We start from the raw sequence: 16,633 nt of genomic DNA, 5'->3' as shown, positions 1-16,633 counted from the left end.
CCCCCCCCCCTCCTTAGGGATAAACTCACTACAAACGCGTCCCTCTTCCATAAAATCACCCATATAAACCTCTCCTCCCAATTAATTAAGCCTCCCTTTCAAAACTCCACATATATGAACCCTCCTTTTTCAAATCTCAAACTTTCGATATTTAAGCATCCCTTCCTATATTGCTTCTCTGCAGAGAATGAACCTCGACTCGAGTAGTGGGGACACAAGCACAAGTGGAAATTTGAGTAAGTGCCGGTCGAATCGAGGATTATTCTCTGCAGAGAAGCAGTGTATGTATGGGATACTTACACCTTTTAATTACCTCCATGCAAAGAATGTCAAACTTTGATCTCGATTTTTTTTTTAGATACGTTTTTCTGTAACCAAATAGTACATTGTGTTACTAGTACGTAAAGCAGCACTTTTCCGTACGCACGTGTAACACATACTATTTTTTTGTAACATGTGCCAAAAAAATTCACGTTTCGGCACGGTTTTGCGTGCATAAAGTGTTAGTTTTCCGCACGACCTTGTACTTTACGCACTCCGCGCACAAACCAAACGCTTTGCCCCCAAAGAACTCATTAAAGTGAACTCTGACAGGTATTGCAAAAAATAGTGTATGTTACACGTGCGTTCGGAAAAGTGTCACTTTACGCACTAGTAACACAATGTACTATTGCCATACCTGTAGGAGTTCTCTTTCAGGAGTGGTTTGGGGGGGCAAAGCGTTTGTTTTGTGCGTGGAGTGCGTAAAGTTCAAGGTCATGTGTAAAATGAAGTTCGAGTGCGTAAAGCGACCTGTGAACTATACACACGTCGTGCGGGAAACTAACACTGTACGTACGCAAACCGTGCCGATAAGTGAACTTTTTTTGGCAGGTGTTACAAAAAAGTAATAAACCAACGTATTTTTGGTCGAGTATAAAAAAGGATTATTAGTGGAAACAAAGTTTATGTAACAAACAAACGTATTTCCGGATGTCCGGGAGATACGTTGCTCTTTTGTTTAGATGCTCATTACATACGTTTCTCTGACTCCCATTTCTCGGAAATACGTTTCTTTATTCCGAATTAATTTTTATGTGCTAAAAGTGTTGTAAATATTAGGTGTGTGCCTTAATTTTTACAGATTTTTCAATAAATTTATTTAATATAAAAAATTGAGAACAACGACCTTAATTTTCGAAATATTGTCCATTGTTTTTTATGACCTTGCGCCATCTCTCAGGTAACATTCGAATGCCCTCGCGAAAGAGACTTGCAGGCTTCGAGGCGATAAAGTCATCGACGAATTTACGCACATCGCCCAGCGTTTTAAACTGTTTATCCACTAAGGCGTGCCGCATGGACCGGAACAAGTGATAGTCGGATGGAGCCAAGTCTGGTGAATATGCCGCGTGCGGTCGAACTTCCCATCCCAAGTTTAAGAGGGTCTTCTGAGTCGTGCGAGCAACGTGAGGTCGAGCATTGTCATGCAACAGTATGACTTGCCTGCTTCTTTGCCCAGTAAATGGCCTTTTCCGATCAAGTTCTTCGCTCAGTTTGTTCAGTTGTCGGTTGTAGCGTTCCGCAGTCACCGTCTGACCTGTTTCCAAGAGTTCGTAATAAAGCACACTCTTCATGTCCCACCAGATACACAGGAGAATCTCCTTAAAGGGGTAACGGAACCGACCACAAAAAGATGTTTACCAAAAACAAGTTTTCTTTGATTCCATGCAATAAGAATTGATGAAACTTTTTCCCCGTATTAAGAGTAGCGGAACGCATCGCTCTCTTCTCATACTTTTCTTATTTATGCAAGAAAAATTGCAAATTATTTAATGGCAAGGACCAGGGCAAAGCCAATGCCATTTTATTTGTAGGAATCTGCAAAGTCATGGTAGAAAAAACGATTTTTTATAGATTTTTCTTAGCCGATGGCTATTTTCATGCGAAGAGAGCGATCGAGTGAGGTCCAAGGCAGAGATTTTGAGTACAAAACCGTACTTTTGTTGCGTAATTTTCGTCAAAACTTGTTTATGATGATTGGGTAGTATCCAGGAGGTAACATGTCCTTTACAGGGCACCAGTTGTAAGAGGGAAGTACTTTTATGAGTCAGAAGATGATGTAGAATGTTTCCATACCATTATTATTTATTTATATCCATTTATTCATGTTTTATGGGCTTTTGTACTTTTTACGTACAAAATCCAAAAAACCACGGGAACCTGCAATACCGATAGGGGGGACGCCTAACCTCTACATGCGACGGGTTCCGTTACCCCTTAAGTGGATGTTCTGTTTCGGCGTCGATTTACTGGATTGCCCGGGATATACCCACAACTCTTTACGTTTGGGATTCTCGTAAAAAATATACTTTTCATCACCCGTCACAATTTTCCGCAAGAAGTCCTTTTATTGTTGCCGGGCAAGCAGTGAAAGGCACGTGTTCATACGTTGAGCTAGGTTGTGTTCGGTCAACACATGTGGGACCCACCTTCCAAGTTTTTGGATTTTTCCCATTTGACGCAAACGCTTAGAAATGGCTGTTTGGGTGACTCCTAACTGAGCTGCAAGCTCTTGTTGCGTTTGCGTTGAGCCTTCATCCAGTAGAGCTTGCAATTCCGCATCTGTAAACATTCGAGGCTGTCCAGGATGCGGCTGGTCACTCAGATCGAAATCACCACTTCTAAAACGTTTGTACCAATAATTACATGTTTCATAAGATGGAACGTTGGCACTAAGAACACTACACATTGATTCCCGTGCTTCAGAAGCATTTTTTCTTTGTTGGAATTCGTATAAAATGCAGTGCCAAATGTGCTGTTTATCAGTTGCCATCGTAAACTCTGCTATTCTGAAAGGTTATGTAACTTACATAGNGCTGTTTGGGTGACTCCTAACTGAGTTGCAAGCTCTTGTTGCGTTTGCGTTGAGCCTTCATCCAGTAGAGCTTGCAATTCCGCATCTGTAAACATTCGAGGCTGTCCAGGATGCGGCTGGTCACTCAGATCGAAATCACCACTTCTAAAACGTTTGTACCAATAATTACATGTTTCATAAGATGGAACGTTGGCACTAAGAACACTACACATTGATTCCCGTGCTTCAGAAGCATTTTTTCTTTGTTGGAATTCGTATAAAATGCAGTGCCAAATGTGCTGTTTATCAGTTGCCATCGTAAACTCTGCTATTCTGAAAGGTTATGTAACTTACATAGACTTGTCGTTCCGTGTTCTGAAACCTTTTATCCGATACTTTCAAAACCAGAAAAGACCGCCAATATATTTCTATTTTAAATATAATTTTAAGCTCGAAGAAAAAATTGTAAAAATTAAGTTACACACCCAATACCTTGATATACGCAAATCTTAATTAAAATGGAGATATGGGGATATTAATGGGGATTTTGTCTTTGCCACACAAATTTTCAGAAAGTTTGAAATTTTAGTCTATACGTGACTCTGTTACTAAGCTGCCGATATAATGAACGATACATTACCGGCAAATTTTATGGATAACTTTAGCGATAAATTTTCCGGCATATCATCGGAAAATTTTATCTGAAAATTCAATGATATTTTTTACGACATTCTGTGAATAAATGAATGGCATCTTTTGACGAAGAAATTAATGACATCTTGATGTTGGCTCTATGAGATATTTTGGTGAAAATTGTGATGAAAAATTTCTACAAAATTTTGTAGGTTATGCTGACGATCGATTTTGTCGTTAGTTATCCGTAAATGTGGGAGTAATGACGGTGATAATTTGATGTTCATGATAACTCAATGCCGAAATAATTTTCAAATTTTTGTCGAGAATTTCGCGACAATATTTCAGATACCATATCGACAATCTTGTAGTAAAATGTCGACACTTTGTTTTGCGGGTACTGATGACAAGTTCTTAATCAATTTTTCCTTAAACTTTTTCTTCTCCTCTATTAACTCTAATACTTTTTTCTTACTTAACATACCATTATTACCGAACACATTCTTTGTGAATTTATCTCTGAACTTATCAATCAACAAATATTGCAATTTTCTACTTAGTCTGTCAGTTTCTCTTGCATTAAATCTATTAAGAGACAGTCTTCGCATTGTACAAAAATTATGTAAAACTCTTTGAGGAATAATAGTTACTAGTCTATTTTTAATGAATTTAATTTTCCCTCTTAAATCCCATGAAGATCTTATCTTATCATTAATTGCAAACTTTAACACTTTCCATCTCATTCAAAAAAACAAATTCAAAAACAAATTCCACACAAATTTCGTCGCATTTAAAAAAAAGTTATGATTTAATTGATAAATTAAAACACGTAATTATTCCAGACAATTGTGTGCTGGTTTCATTCGATGTGGTAAGTTTATAGACGAATGTAACTCTTGAATTGGTCACTGATGCAATAGTAAAATGGAAAAGTGAATTAAAATGCAGTCTTCCATATGAAGAAGTAATTAAAGCAATAGATACGGTTATGAAAATACTTTCTTTTCTTTTGGTGGCAAAAATTACAAGCAAGTATTCGGGTTGCCAAAGGCTTGTCCATTGGCACCTATTTGTGCGGATCTAGCAATGAGTCTATTGGAAGAATCAGTTTTGGACAAGCTTCGCAGAGAAAATTCGACATTCCATTGTATTATCGTTATATGGATGATATTGTTATGTGCATTCCACAAAATAAAATTCAGTACTCTTTGCAGGCATGTAATGATTATCATCTCAGGCTTAATTTCCCTCATGAGATTGAAGTGGATAATTGTTTGCCTTTTTTGGATGTCTTGCTTATTAAGGAGAGTAATACACTCTGCTTCAATTGGTATAGAAAACCAATGTGGAGTGGAAGAATGTTGAATTTCAATTCCGTACATCCTACTACAAACGCTTACGCAAAAGCGAGCAATTATGACCAACTTAACAGACAGGATGCTTAGACTGTCTGATAAAAGATTTTGGGTTGAAAATTTGGCCTTCATTAGGAAGGTTTTAATTTTCAATGATTATCTGGCACAATTTTTCAATGGTATAATTAATGATAGGATTCAATTGATTTCTAGCTCCAATACTAAAGACAAAAGTTGTGAGGCAATTAATTACAAGAAAACATTAATAGTTCCATTTGCGCCAGACTTGACAGACAATCTTAAACGTTGTAGTGCAGATTATGATGTAAAGCTGATTTCATCTAGCAGCAGGAAATTGGGTTTAACGTTTGGATCCACGAAGGATAAAATACCAAAGGATCAGAGGTCTAGTGTAGTGTATAAGATACCGTGCAATATTTGTGATAAAGTTTATATTGACCGGACAACCAGATATTTTGATGGTAGATTAAAAGAGCACATGAGAAGTGGAAAAAATCCGGATCTTTATCGTTCGGGTTTATCGGATCATGTAAAAAGCCAAGGACATAAATTTAATTTTGACAAGTCAAGTATTTTAGGTTCGGTTAAAGGGAAGGATAAATTGGATATTCTGGAAATGTAACATATCAAGAAACATAGCGATAGGACTGTCAATTTCATTAATGATAGTAAAAAATTGGGTACAATTTATTATCCGTTGATTAGGTTTGACGATAAATGAATGATGACTAATTTGTATTATTTTTAAAATGACACAGTGTGATTGGGGTTTTCATGAGTGAGTTCGTAAAAGAATTGTAAACCAGCCCTTAGTGGCACTAGTCCATATGTTTGGTCTGTTGTGTTATGGTTGAACTGTAGGATTCAGTTTGACTATGGTATTTTTAAGTGAGATCACTGGAAATATTTTTTTTTTAATGTTGTAAATAAAGTAGAAGAACGGGGGGTTGTTATCGTATTTCAGACACTGGTGAGTCGCATTATGTGATTAGAAACTTGGATGTATGACTTAAAATAGATGCAATATTAGACTGGTTGTGATTTGCAGGTTAGGATGGTGGTCAGATTCTGTTGTGGTTCTGCCATTTACAATAAATGGGGTTTAGAAGTTTCTAGGAATAATTTAGTGTTTTGGTTGAGCTAGGTAATGTGCAAACATCCTTGAGTTATTAAATACTTATGATTTAGATTCTGTGAATGAAAATAGGAAAATTGTCTCTGGAGATATGATGATAAGAATTTTTTATTCAATTTTTTTGTAGATAAATATCAATAAATTGCCCTGATGAGGAGTATATATACCGCTCGAAACGTTGGCATATAGTGAAGATTTGTGTTTCTAATTGCATTGGAGAGTAAAATCGCTGAGAACCGCAAAATGGCCTGGAGGAGTAGGAGGAATATTTGTAATTATACTGGCGGTTGGAAAAATCATTTTGTCTCAATAACAATTGTTCTTAGTGAAAAACTTCATCTAAATTTTTAGTCGCAAATTTCCTCAACTACAAAAAAGATCTTGTGGGTTTTCCTCTCAAAGTTACTCCTCTGTGAGATAATTGCATCAAAAATAAACAAAACATTAAAATCGAGAAAAATAGGACCATTGATTTGTTGCACGTCTCTGATTCTCCGATTATCTCAATCACAATTGTTCTTAGCGAAAAACTTATTCTGACTTTTTGTCGAAAATTTCCTCAGCTACAAAAAAGATCTTGTGGGTTTTCCTCTCAAAGTTATTCCTCTTTGAGATAATTGCATCGAAAATCAACAAAACATTAAATTCGAGAAAAAGTGGACCATTCCTTCGTTCCACCTCCCTGATTCTCCAATTATCTCAATAATTATTGTTTTCAGGAGAAATCATGATCCAATTTTTTCTTTGGAAAATTCTTCAGCTGCAAAAGACATCCTATGCATTTCCCTCCTAAAGTTACTCATCTCCGAGATAAACACGGTTTTAGTCCCTCAGAGCTTATTGTGGGAGCGACAGAAAAAAATGAAAAAAAAGAGACCGAGAGAGAGAAGAAAATGATTTTCATCTTTCCCAATTTCTCCCTTTCCTTCCTCCCTCCCCTGCTCATGCCTTTCAAACGAAAAACGCAGTTGTGTATTTCGCCCGCATGAGAGGAGCAGAGCCGTATGGTGGGAATAACACCAACACTCTTACCTTCCACTCACCGATAGGCGTCCTTACATTCCGCGCTCCTGATTGGCGCAACTTCAACTTTGAATAACTTGAAAAGGGTGCTTCCGATCGAAAAGTTCCGCAGGACATTTCGATTCAGAATTGCCCCCTTAACTTGCAGTTTCAGTTTGGAAATTGGGATTTGGGACACGCTATATAATGTCTAGATTGTCTAGTGTTCAAAATTTTCTATTGAATTAATTATTTTGGCCTGTCCCAACACACTTCGTTACCCCTACTATGATCGTACTGGGACCCCTGTAATTGGAAGGGTTGTAAACTTTACAGCCCTTCCTAACTGGTTTTATTGCAGTAGCTCCGAGCTACCTGGACATTGCCCAACCCTGCTGTAGAATGTGGTTGCGGCTGTATGTCTGTCATAGGGGCAAGGAATTGCTACGGATACATTCGGAAGCTTACTACTAACGGAATTGGTAGATATTAAAAAAGGAAAAGACTAATAACGCAAAAAGTCACAATCATATGCCTTCCGTTGGATAGCCTCCAACTCCTGACATGTGTTGATCGTCTAGGATTGGGCATTATTTACCTTGTCTATGATTAAAATTCCCAAGAAGTGGAGTCACTATGTAATCGCTTCTTTTCTCAAATCCGTTTTCTCTGTTATATGTAGGTCAGTATTGACGATGTGAAACGAGTTTATTCGCTGTTTCTCGATGAACGTCGGTCCACGCAGTATCTCAAAGAGTACCAAGATGACTTCATGTTCAATGAACTTCGTGAGTATTCAAAGAATTTATATTCCAATCCGAAAATTTCTTGAGTTGAATAGTACGGTTTTTGTTTAAAAAACGTAATTATCACTTATTTATTTATAGCTGAGCAGCAGCCAATGGAAATCGTGTAGGAAATCGCCTCAAACTGATCTTATCTACACCATCAGCCGTTCAAATCGGAATTATAACTTCATCAAGATGCACGCAAATAAATATTCCATTGCAAATCCATCTATAACTTCATTCCTTTTACTCACTCCATGTTTGATTGACAAAGAAATAAAAAACTTCGTTTAGAATAAACTTGAATCATAATTTTATTAACAGCTGTTTACAATAACTGCGGAACCTAATCTAAGTTAGTTTTTGGTGTACAGCTTTTGGAGAAAATTCATACATAACATACGATACATAATTCATGTTTTCTTTTTTGATTTTGTTTCATCCATTTGGAAAAGTCGATCATAGTTTCGCAATTAGTCTTTTCACTAAAATAAAAAAATATTCATCAGTTTTGCAAGTTGTTAGTCTTTAAATTTGATATAAATTTTACTTGATGACTCTTCATTGGATTTCTACCCGTAATTAGTTTGACCTCTCCATCGGGATTATAAATATTCTGAGCCTTCTTGTCCTTCGACACGAAACCATATCCATAACCGACCTTGTAAACTGGAAGGGGAATCACCGTTGAAGAAACCGGCACCATAACTGGAACAAGCATGAAGAAAATTTAAATTACATTAAAAAAGCTATATTTTTGTGCATATAGGATGACGTCAGCGCTTTGTTTACCAACTTCAGGCAGATATAGAATCGAAACTCGGGAATTCAATGGTACTAAAATTACTAAATTCTGATAATAGTCTTTCAAATGAGGAGCATTGGAATTTTTCAATACTTTAGTCCTTTACATTGTGATTGACTACCGCCATGATTGGAAACGATGACGCAGTTGTCAATGGCACTTGATATGATAGTTAATATCGCTCTTCATGTTGATAAAATCATCAGTTCATGGCTGCAATGAACATTGCTCAACCTATCGCAAATAATGGTATTCCAACTATCGCACATAATGTCGCTAAAGTCATCGCAGTAAACATCGCCATAATTGTTGTACCATCGCTATTTTCAATCATGGCGGCCTGGCGAGAGTTTACCATTGGGATCTCTTGCAAATGCACACGCGCTCTAGCGGTTCAATCGACTACTAGTTCGGATAGAGCTGTCAGCTAGCCGGTTGAACTCGGAGCCAGAACTGTTCTCGCAAGAATAAACATCATTAGGCTGAATGTTTTTATCATTACGATATTTTGCAATAATCGAACCTAGTTGATTCAGTCGAATATTGACTATAATAACATTTTATTGATCATGGAGTTTGCGAAGAGGAAAAACAAGAATAAAACGTTTTGCAGTGTGTATGGATGCAACAGCAAAGCCTGTCGTAATTCAACAGTTAGATTTTATCGTTTTCCTTGCCAAAACGTGGATTTAGTTACAATAATTAATAAGTTCGGTGAAGAAGGAATTATTGATAGACGTACGGCTTGGCTTAAAATATTAAGGATGGGCCAAAAAGGGTCGAATTCCATGAGAGTTTGTTCTTTACATTTCACTGAAGAGGATTTCTTTTTGCCATGTAAGTAAAAAAGCGATTTCCAATATTAGCTTGGAAATTGTAACCAGATTTTCTCGTTACGGATTGAAATCCCCTTAAAAAGATACGTGAACTCTAAAATTGAATAAAGAAAGACATGAAACGACATCTAGAGGCGGCTGTACTAGACTATCGCTATTTTAGAATTCCCCCAGCTTGTGTTAGGGGAAAAGGGGCCGACGTACAGACTATCCAACTGGGCTGGGCGATTCTATAGGCTATGTCGGGGTAGATTAGGGACCAACGGCGAGGTGAGAGGAGTGGTGCCCCCACTGATCTCTATATAACTGGATAGCTGATCGCCAGGGTTGGGCAAGTAAATTACCTCAGGTAAATTACTTGGTTTCAGACCAGTCAGAAACCAGTAAATTACCTGGTCGGTTTACGACGTTTTTGACATGTCGTAAACGTATGTGGCGCCCTCTGTCGGCGCTTAGTGAAACTGAGGTGTTTTTACCGGGAATTCCATGCCGCCTCAATCGTGAGAGCACTGAGAGCTGACAGGAAAACATCGAGCTTGTACGTAGTGTACAAAGAGAGTTATTTTACTAAATTTATTGTTAAATACTAGTGCAATGGATCTGGGGGGGAGACCATTACATGCCTATTATAAGGAAGGCAAATTTGAGCGAGTAAAAGAGGGAGCACTATGTTTATATTGCCGTAGAGTTCTGCAGAACACAGGAATGAGTCGATTGAAAACTCACAGGTAAATAGAAGTACAAAGTGAAATAATACATTTACAAAAAAAAACCCTTTAAACTAAAATCGTATACTCTACATATGTGATGATAATTGATGAAAAGAAAAATCAATTGTAGTGTCATAACCTCATTTCATTATTTTCTAGGGCTAGATGTACAAAACTTGTGGCAATTGCATCTGAGGAGACGCGTTCAGAGCTTAATACAACGCAAGAGGTATTCTAGTCATATTCATATGTGTACCAAACAAACGTGTAAAAATTCATTTCCTTTAAGATGGCCAGTAATCATATTTATTATTTACAGACTTCATCAATTGAGCTTGAGGTACCTTGTCAGGCTCCAGCCCTTCCTGCTGGTGCAACTAGTATAACTCGAGATCCAAAATGTACAACATCAAGTGAGATTACAAGCTCATCGACATTGCCACTTACACCAAAACTGCGGAAACGTCGACTGGACAACTTTGTTGACAGTGTCAGTGAGAAAGAGCAGGCAGAAATCAACTTGCGAATAGCAAAACTGGTGTATGTCCATGGGCTCGATTTCAAATTCGTTGAGTCTTCATACTTCAAGGACTTAGTGAAGTTCTTGAGACCAGCATGTCAAGTTATATCTGCTGAAGATTTGGCAACAAAATTACTGCTAAAAGTTTATCAAGACATTGCTGACACTCGAGGCAAGGTTGTCTCCTCTGAAAACTGGGTATTGATGATTGCCAAATGCAAAAAACCTGCAGAGATGCCACAAACAGTCACAGCTAACATTCAGACCGGTGAAGGTGTCAAAATTTATCTCGATTCATATGGTACTACGGAGGGGCAAGATGCTCTGTCTCTTGAAACTCACATCCTGTTTGATGCAATTGACAAAACAAGAGAAGTATCAAAAGAAAATTTATGCTGTTGTAACTGAAGACGAATGTATTGCATCAAGTTTGGATAAAGATATTTATCCAGACCTGTGGTATTTTATGGATCATAACTCATTGATTAACACGGCCGGTGATGAGGTTGAAGATAAATTACTTACTAGAAAGTTAGAAAGCCTATTAAATGAATTACGATCAGACATTGTAAACGAAAAAATAGAAGAACATGGTGGTGCTAAGTTGATCTATCAGGCAGATAATGGCTGGAGAGATGCAGAGAAAATGTACGCTAATTTTCTGATTAACTTAGCATTCCTGAAGAAGCTAGTAGCGGATGATGTGGTTCAGCTCAAGGATAGGATTGTTGAATTATTCGACTCAAAATTCGAAAAACAGTTGGAAGGCTTTGTCAATCTTTTCAAAGCTCTGCAAGCTCTGTCTCAACAATGCGAGGAGTCAGGCACCACTTTGGGCGACATCACCGAAGGTTGGCTTAAATTTGAGAAATTGTGTGAGCAGAATTATGTCCAATGGATTGGTTTTGACGAAATGCTGTCCCCAGAGTTAATAGCTGCAAATTTCTTCCATCCTCATTATCATGGCCAATTATTAGTTTCATATGCTAATGGTAATGCCAGACTCAAGAAATTGACAGATTTCCTACTGCCATTGTTAGAAGAGGAAGGTTTGAAAGGATATATGGAGTATAAGAACAAAACAGAAATATTTAGAACTCTTTTCGACAAGAAGATGAAGAGGTGGCAGCTGTTTTGGACTGTAGCAATGGAATATTATCCTGAGTTGAGTTCTCTCGTTAAGAAATTACTACAAGTCCCAGTGAAAACGTTAAAGCTCGACTTTGTCGATTATTCCGTTGATCAATTGACACCTACTCGTTACCAGAAATTTGTGGATGTCCATCATCATCTAAAATTGGATAAAATTGATGGAGGAGAGGAGAAAAAGTAAGAGTGTCCGTTGCCTCATCATTCTCATACACTGAGGGAAAAATATTTTATTCTCTAATAAATCTTGTTTGCCTCAAAATACTTGTGCATTGATAATTATCAAGTATGGAATGGTTTGTGCTCAATATTTGGAGATTAAAGCGAAAATTTGAATTTCTTCAGAAATTCAAATTTTCGCTCCACTCTCCAAATATTGAGTACAAACAATTCCATACTTGATTATCAACGAACAAGTTTTTTGAGGCAAACAAGATTTATTAGAGAATAAAATATTTTTCCCTCAGTGTACTGACTCAGATATAATATGACGAATATCAACGATCCATTTTATCACAGCGAAAAAGCTCGGAATATATATTTTTTGTTTAAAGTTTAATCTTGAAGTTAGATTCTCCTAGATGGAGCATTGAAAAATGAGGACAAAGTGCAAAAATATTTGTTTCTTATTATCTATAGATTCTATCAGCAACTGATGTAAAATTTATGTGTTTTGTTTTTTCATAAATTTAACATTGTTAATGATAAGGGGGTAACCCTTAGCAGTGATTTAAACAGACGAGTAGCCTTATCGTAATCGTAAAATAATCTTTTGTACGTGATATTGAACCTGTAAGACGAATCTAATCAAAACGTGATTAAGCATAAATAATATGACATAAGTAAGTTTGAGTAAGAGTCAGTTAAAATAAATACTTATGAAGTTTTGTGAATTATACATTTTTATTTCCAAACTTTTGTCAATTACAGCACATAGATAATAATACCGTCAGTTAATTGTAAACATGAGTTCTATCCACATTCAATCGTTAATTATCTCCATAAACAAAGTAATCAATCATCCCTCTCTTCCCAATGATAATCATCGATCAGATCCTGCATTTTGAAGGCATAATAAATTCCTACAAGTTTCATCGAGCGTTCGACACTTAGACGATTGCGTAAATCCGAATGGATGAAGGCCCAGTGGGAAAACAACCTCTCGATTTGTGCGGATGAACTTGGAATGTTGGATAATTTCGTGGCCAATGTTGCTAGAGCGGGATAGTATGGCTCTATTAAACACCAAAATGTCTTCGGACATTGAATTTTTTTGTTGAAAAGCTCTTCAAAAATTCCACTCTTATGTTTATACTCCTCCAACCCTTTCACCTCTCGTGAATCACCTGTACCTAATTCTTCCTCCAGAAAAGTTGTAACTTTAGAATTGAATATCTTCAAATGAGCGAAGTTTTGCCCTTGGTATTGAGGGTGTAAAAAATTCGCTACCAAAACAATAGGCTGCAAGACCTTATCAAGGCGTGCATCGAGTGTCTCATTAATTTGATTATCATTCACTGGAATATTTTATGAGAGCCAGAGCTCAGCTGCATCCGCAATAGTGCAATCAGTTGCTTGACATTTATTGACAAGCATACATACAGGGTCAAACATGACTATGTAATCTTGTAGTTGAGCTGCCAATGTATTGCTGTCCAGCAAGTCTCGATTTGGCTTCTTCAGTACGACGATTTCGTCTTGGACCAACTGACGCATGATATCAAGATTCTTTAAACAGCAACGGAATGTGTCCCTATATGTGCACCACCGAGTGTCGCAGGCTAACATTATTCTGGTACCACCACGTTTCTTTAATTCTCTTTCTCCCCGAGGTGTTTTGAATTCTCGTAGTAGCTTGTTAATTGACTCCGCAAACTCTTTATCGACGAGGGACTTCAACAACAAATTGGCACTGTGGGAGTGACAACTACTGTGCCAAACCTGAACAAGCCGACCCATCCGCATCATCGCTGAAGCGTTGTCAGAGACAACAGCATAAATATCGATATTAAATCTTTGCTTGGCCATCGCAACAGCTTCATCAATTACTGTGGCTAATTCATCACCTGTTTCTCGCAATTCGCTGAAGTCCCACGAGTTCAGGAACATACTGTTCCCATCTTGAGTCTGAATGGTACAAACCACATTTTTTGTGTTTGCTGAGGAGTTTTTCCACCCATCTATCAATAAAACACCATTTATTGCTACAGTATATTTCTGTTTTTCAATAACTTGGGTGTGCACTTTGTTCAATAATTTGGTGGCCAGTTTTTTCCTCGATGGGACTCTGTACGATGGATTCAAACTATTCACGAATCGTTTGAATAAATCTGATTCAACAACGTTGAAGGGCACGTTGCAACCAAAGAAAAATTCAGCCAAAGCCAAATCAACTGAGCCAGGACCAGTCTGTTCACCAGGTGTTCCGGAGCTCACCCTTTTACGTTTTGGTCCAGTCTTGGTAGCAGATTTTACTCGGGGAGACATCTAAAATTTTAAATAATCAAGTTATTTTATTGGTTATTATTTTACCAATCTTTGCGTGTTAATTTTAACTGGTTAATATCAAATAATACTTACGCCTGCAGTCGCTTTCTTTGCTTTTTTTTGTTTATTATTCATCATGAATTTGTCGCTGCGTGCATATGAATTATTATTTCGGGACAATAGTGTACAAAATTTTTTTTAATTCATTCGTTCATTAACAATTCATTTTAATTGAATAATATCAATTTTCACCTGACTATATGATGCCGCTCGAGATTCAAGACAGTTGTGAGGTTAAGTTAGTTTATGACATTTTTCGACAGTTCTTGACGCTCTATCGGTAAATTACCGGTTTTAGACAATGTCACGTCGAAAACATCCATTTTCCAGATATGCCCAAGCCTGGCTGATCCCTATGCTCCCACCACTCTCAAAGTGAGGCAAATTGAAGTGTTAGCCAGCGCTGCCGTATAGTAGCTGAGGTACTAAAGATGACGTCAGTGCGCATGCGCGCCGCAGTAGGGGCCACGTGCTCGGAAAATTGCCGTGGAAACATTCTCCGTCCCAAATTGTACATAATAATTGAAAAAGGTAAAATTAGTATAGTATACTCAATCAATAAATTCCGATCAGTCTAGGTGTATTATAGTTTAATAAATACAAAAAAATTTCGAACGAATAAATTCAGTTGAATATTTATTTTGAGTTTCCCAATTTCTTGAATACATTAATTTCCTTAAAGTAGCTCATCAGTAGGCTACAAGTTCATACTGACCATACTATAGATGTCGAGATTTTCAATTATTAAATTTTTCCATTAAATTACGTGAGAAAATTTATAAAAAATTCATACACTATCAGCATCATTCATATTACATTTTCCAACATATTATTTTCTTTTCAAGCATCTCCGTTTTATAAATAAATAATGGATATTGTTTAAAAAACGGTCATTCATGTTCTATCATGTGTCAAAAATTTCTTGATTTTTTTTCATATTTTGAGTCAAAAATTCCGATTTCAATCTTTCTTTACAACAAAGTTATGGACTTTGACATAAGACAGTGGGTTAAATCCTGATTGTCCAAAATTGATTTTTTGAAAAAACTAAAACGTCAATTAAATCTAGCAAAAAATTACGATTAAAATAATCTAATAACACTCTTTGGCGATTCTTTGTAGTTTTTAAAAATTCAATTTTTTCAATTATTAACGATTGTACAATTCATTAATAAGACAATATTAATAACAATTGTACTAATTTCCACATTCCTCCATACTACGGCTTCCTTTCGCGTTTATAGACAATGTCAGTTTTCACTAATTATTAACAAAAGTTCGTCTGTTATTCTGGATGTCCTACACGGTAAAATATCCTATAATATTTCTCAATGCTCTCAGTAAATTTACCACTGCCCCACTACCTGCAGCTGACACGGACATGCGCACTAGAGAGAATCTTAGTTCGCTGACCACTATCCGGAGGCGCTACGTACCTCTCTAATAAACTCACTGGCTGCCATAGGGATCGGCTATCCAGTTATATAGAGATCGGTGGGTGCCCCCGTGATCCCGTCGGGTTGATTGGTGGGGATAGGGTAACGGAATGACCTATCGTCGCTGAGATACCCAGACTAGGGGGAGAAGGCCTTAGTAAGATTCCGAGAGAGTCGCACGCAGGGGGTAGTCACTTCAAGTACCCCCTCCACCTGCTAATCTCCAGGGTACGATCTGGTTGTGATGTCCTGACGTTAAATTTGATAGATGGCGCTATTAATCAACCATTTTAATCCGCGAGATTTGAATCATTATTATAAAACGAATTTAAATAACACCTGAAATTTGAGAATGTAAAGAAATGCTAGAATGAAAGGACCATGAACAAGGGACACAGAAAATAAGTCTACAGATGCGAGAAAAACTGTTGCCGGAAATCGTAAATGTCAAGTACTTGAGTTGAATTCTCAGTTTATAGTTCTCCCAAGATTTATCACAATGATACTTTTCTTGAAAACCCAAAATTCAAAGAGAGATAAACTCGACGGTCATGGTCGTAAAATCGTAAAATCTCGGTTTTGGAATATTTGGAAAGTGTTCTGTTTCAAGTGGTCCACACGTGTTGAGTTCTCCTTTGTTCATTGTATCGCGGGGGGCTGAAGGGCCTGACCGCCCAAGATTGAAAAATGTTGACGTCACACGTTCCCCTTTCTCCCTTTTTTCGTTTTCCGATTTCTTTTTCGAGTTATCCCTCTTCCCTTTCCACTGGGTCAAGATTGCGTGCGCAACTTTTGCTCTAGTGGGGGTGTAGGGACCCAACCCCTAAATTTAAGTTTAAGGTAAAGTCAGTCCCATCGTG

The 16,633-nt window shown here is 37.3% G+C and overlaps 3 protein-coding genes and 1 long non-coding RNA gene across 7 annotated transcripts in view; 2 read left to right on the top strand and 2 right to left on the bottom strand.

Moving 5' to 3' along the window:
* Nucleotides 1–5,688: 5,688 nt before the first annotated feature.
* LOC107043819 lies at nucleotides 5,689–8,070 on the top strand. The gene is made up of 3 exons (XR_001461275.1): nucleotides 5,689–5,815; nucleotides 7,665–7,770; nucleotides 7,870–8,070. It is a non-coding gene; the product is annotated as an uncharacterized LOC107043819 (long non-coding RNA).
* LOC107043817 overlaps nucleotides 8,060–16,633 on the bottom strand; it is a 39,641-nt gene continuing 31,067 nt past the window's right edge. The window contains exons 2-3 of one of the 3 annotated variants that reach the window (XM_015265472.2): nucleotides 8,321–8,478; nucleotides 8,060–8,255 (exon numbers count right to left, since the gene is read on the bottom strand). In XM_015265472.2, the coding sequence (XP_015120958.1) occupies nucleotides 8,253–8,255; nucleotides 8,321–8,478 (161 nt within the window). In that variant the 3' untranslated portion in view covers nucleotides 8,060–8,252. Of the gene's footprint in view, nucleotides 8,479–16,633 lie in introns of all 3 variants that reach the window. The other 2 variants (XM_015265473.2, XM_015265471.2) reach the window with 2 other exon arrangements.
* Nucleotides 9,302–12,641, top strand: LOC107043816. 2 transcript variants are annotated; one of them, XM_015265470.2, is made up of 4 exons: nucleotides 9,302–9,412; nucleotides 10,002–10,139; nucleotides 10,281–10,350; nucleotides 10,441–12,641. In XM_015265470.2, the coding sequence occupies exons 2-4, from the start codon at nucleotides 10,006–10,008 to the stop codon at nucleotides 11,047–11,049; spliced, it is 813 nt and encodes a 270-aa protein (XP_015120956.1). In that variant the 5' UTR covers nucleotides 9,302–9,412; nucleotides 10,002–10,005; the 3' UTR covers nucleotides 11,050–12,641. The 2 variants fall into 2 exon arrangements, with proteins under 2 accessions (XP_015120956.1, XP_015120954.1); XM_015265468.1 differs by lacking the exon at nucleotides 9,302–9,412 and having other exon boundaries at nucleotides 9,922–10,139.
* Nucleotides 12,724–14,557, bottom strand: LOC107043818. The gene is made up of 2 exons (XM_015265474.2): nucleotides 14,371–14,557; nucleotides 12,724–14,277 (listed from the first exon to the last, which is right to left on the bottom strand). Exons 1-2 carry the CDS (start codon nucleotides 14,413–14,415, stop codon nucleotides 13,318–13,320), a joined length of 1,005 nt encoding a protein of 334 aa, XP_015120960.1. The 5' UTR covers nucleotides 14,416–14,557; the 3' UTR covers nucleotides 12,724–13,317.

Source organism: Diachasma alloeum, unplaced genomic scaffold (assembly GCF_001412515.2).
Source record: "Diachasma alloeum isolate Michigan unplaced genomic scaffold, Dall2.0 Dall_scaffold_00633, whole genome shotgun sequence".
Classification (NCBI taxonomy): Eukaryota; Metazoa; Arthropoda; class Insecta; order Hymenoptera; family Braconidae; genus Diachasma; species Diachasma alloeum.
The sequence above is the reverse complement of the archived record's forward strand: the minus strand, read 5'-3'. Positions and strand labels throughout refer to the sequence as shown.

Excerpts from the sequence above, each read along its gene's own strand:
- LOC107043818 (XM_015265474.2), bottom strand. The coding sequence starts at position 14,415 with ATGATGAATAATAAACAAAAAAAAGCAAAGAAAGCGACTGCAGGC. Across the intron at positions 14,278-14,370 it reads CAAAGAAAGCGACTGCAGGC|ATGTCTCCCCGAGTAAAATC; the intron begins GTAAGTATTATT and ends TTAAAATTTTAG.
- LOC107043816 (XM_015265470.2), top strand. The coding sequence starts at position 10,006 with ATGGATCTGGGGGGGAGACCATTACATGCCTATTATAAGGAAGGCAAA. Across the intron at positions 10,140-10,280 it reads AGTCGATTGAAAACTCACAG|GGCTAGATGTACAAAACTTG; the intron begins GTAAATAGAAGT and ends ATTATTTTCTAG. Across the intron at positions 10,351-10,440 it reads AGCTTAATACAACGCAAGAG|ACTTCATCAATTGAGCTTGA; the intron begins GTATTCTAGTCA and ends TATTATTTACAG.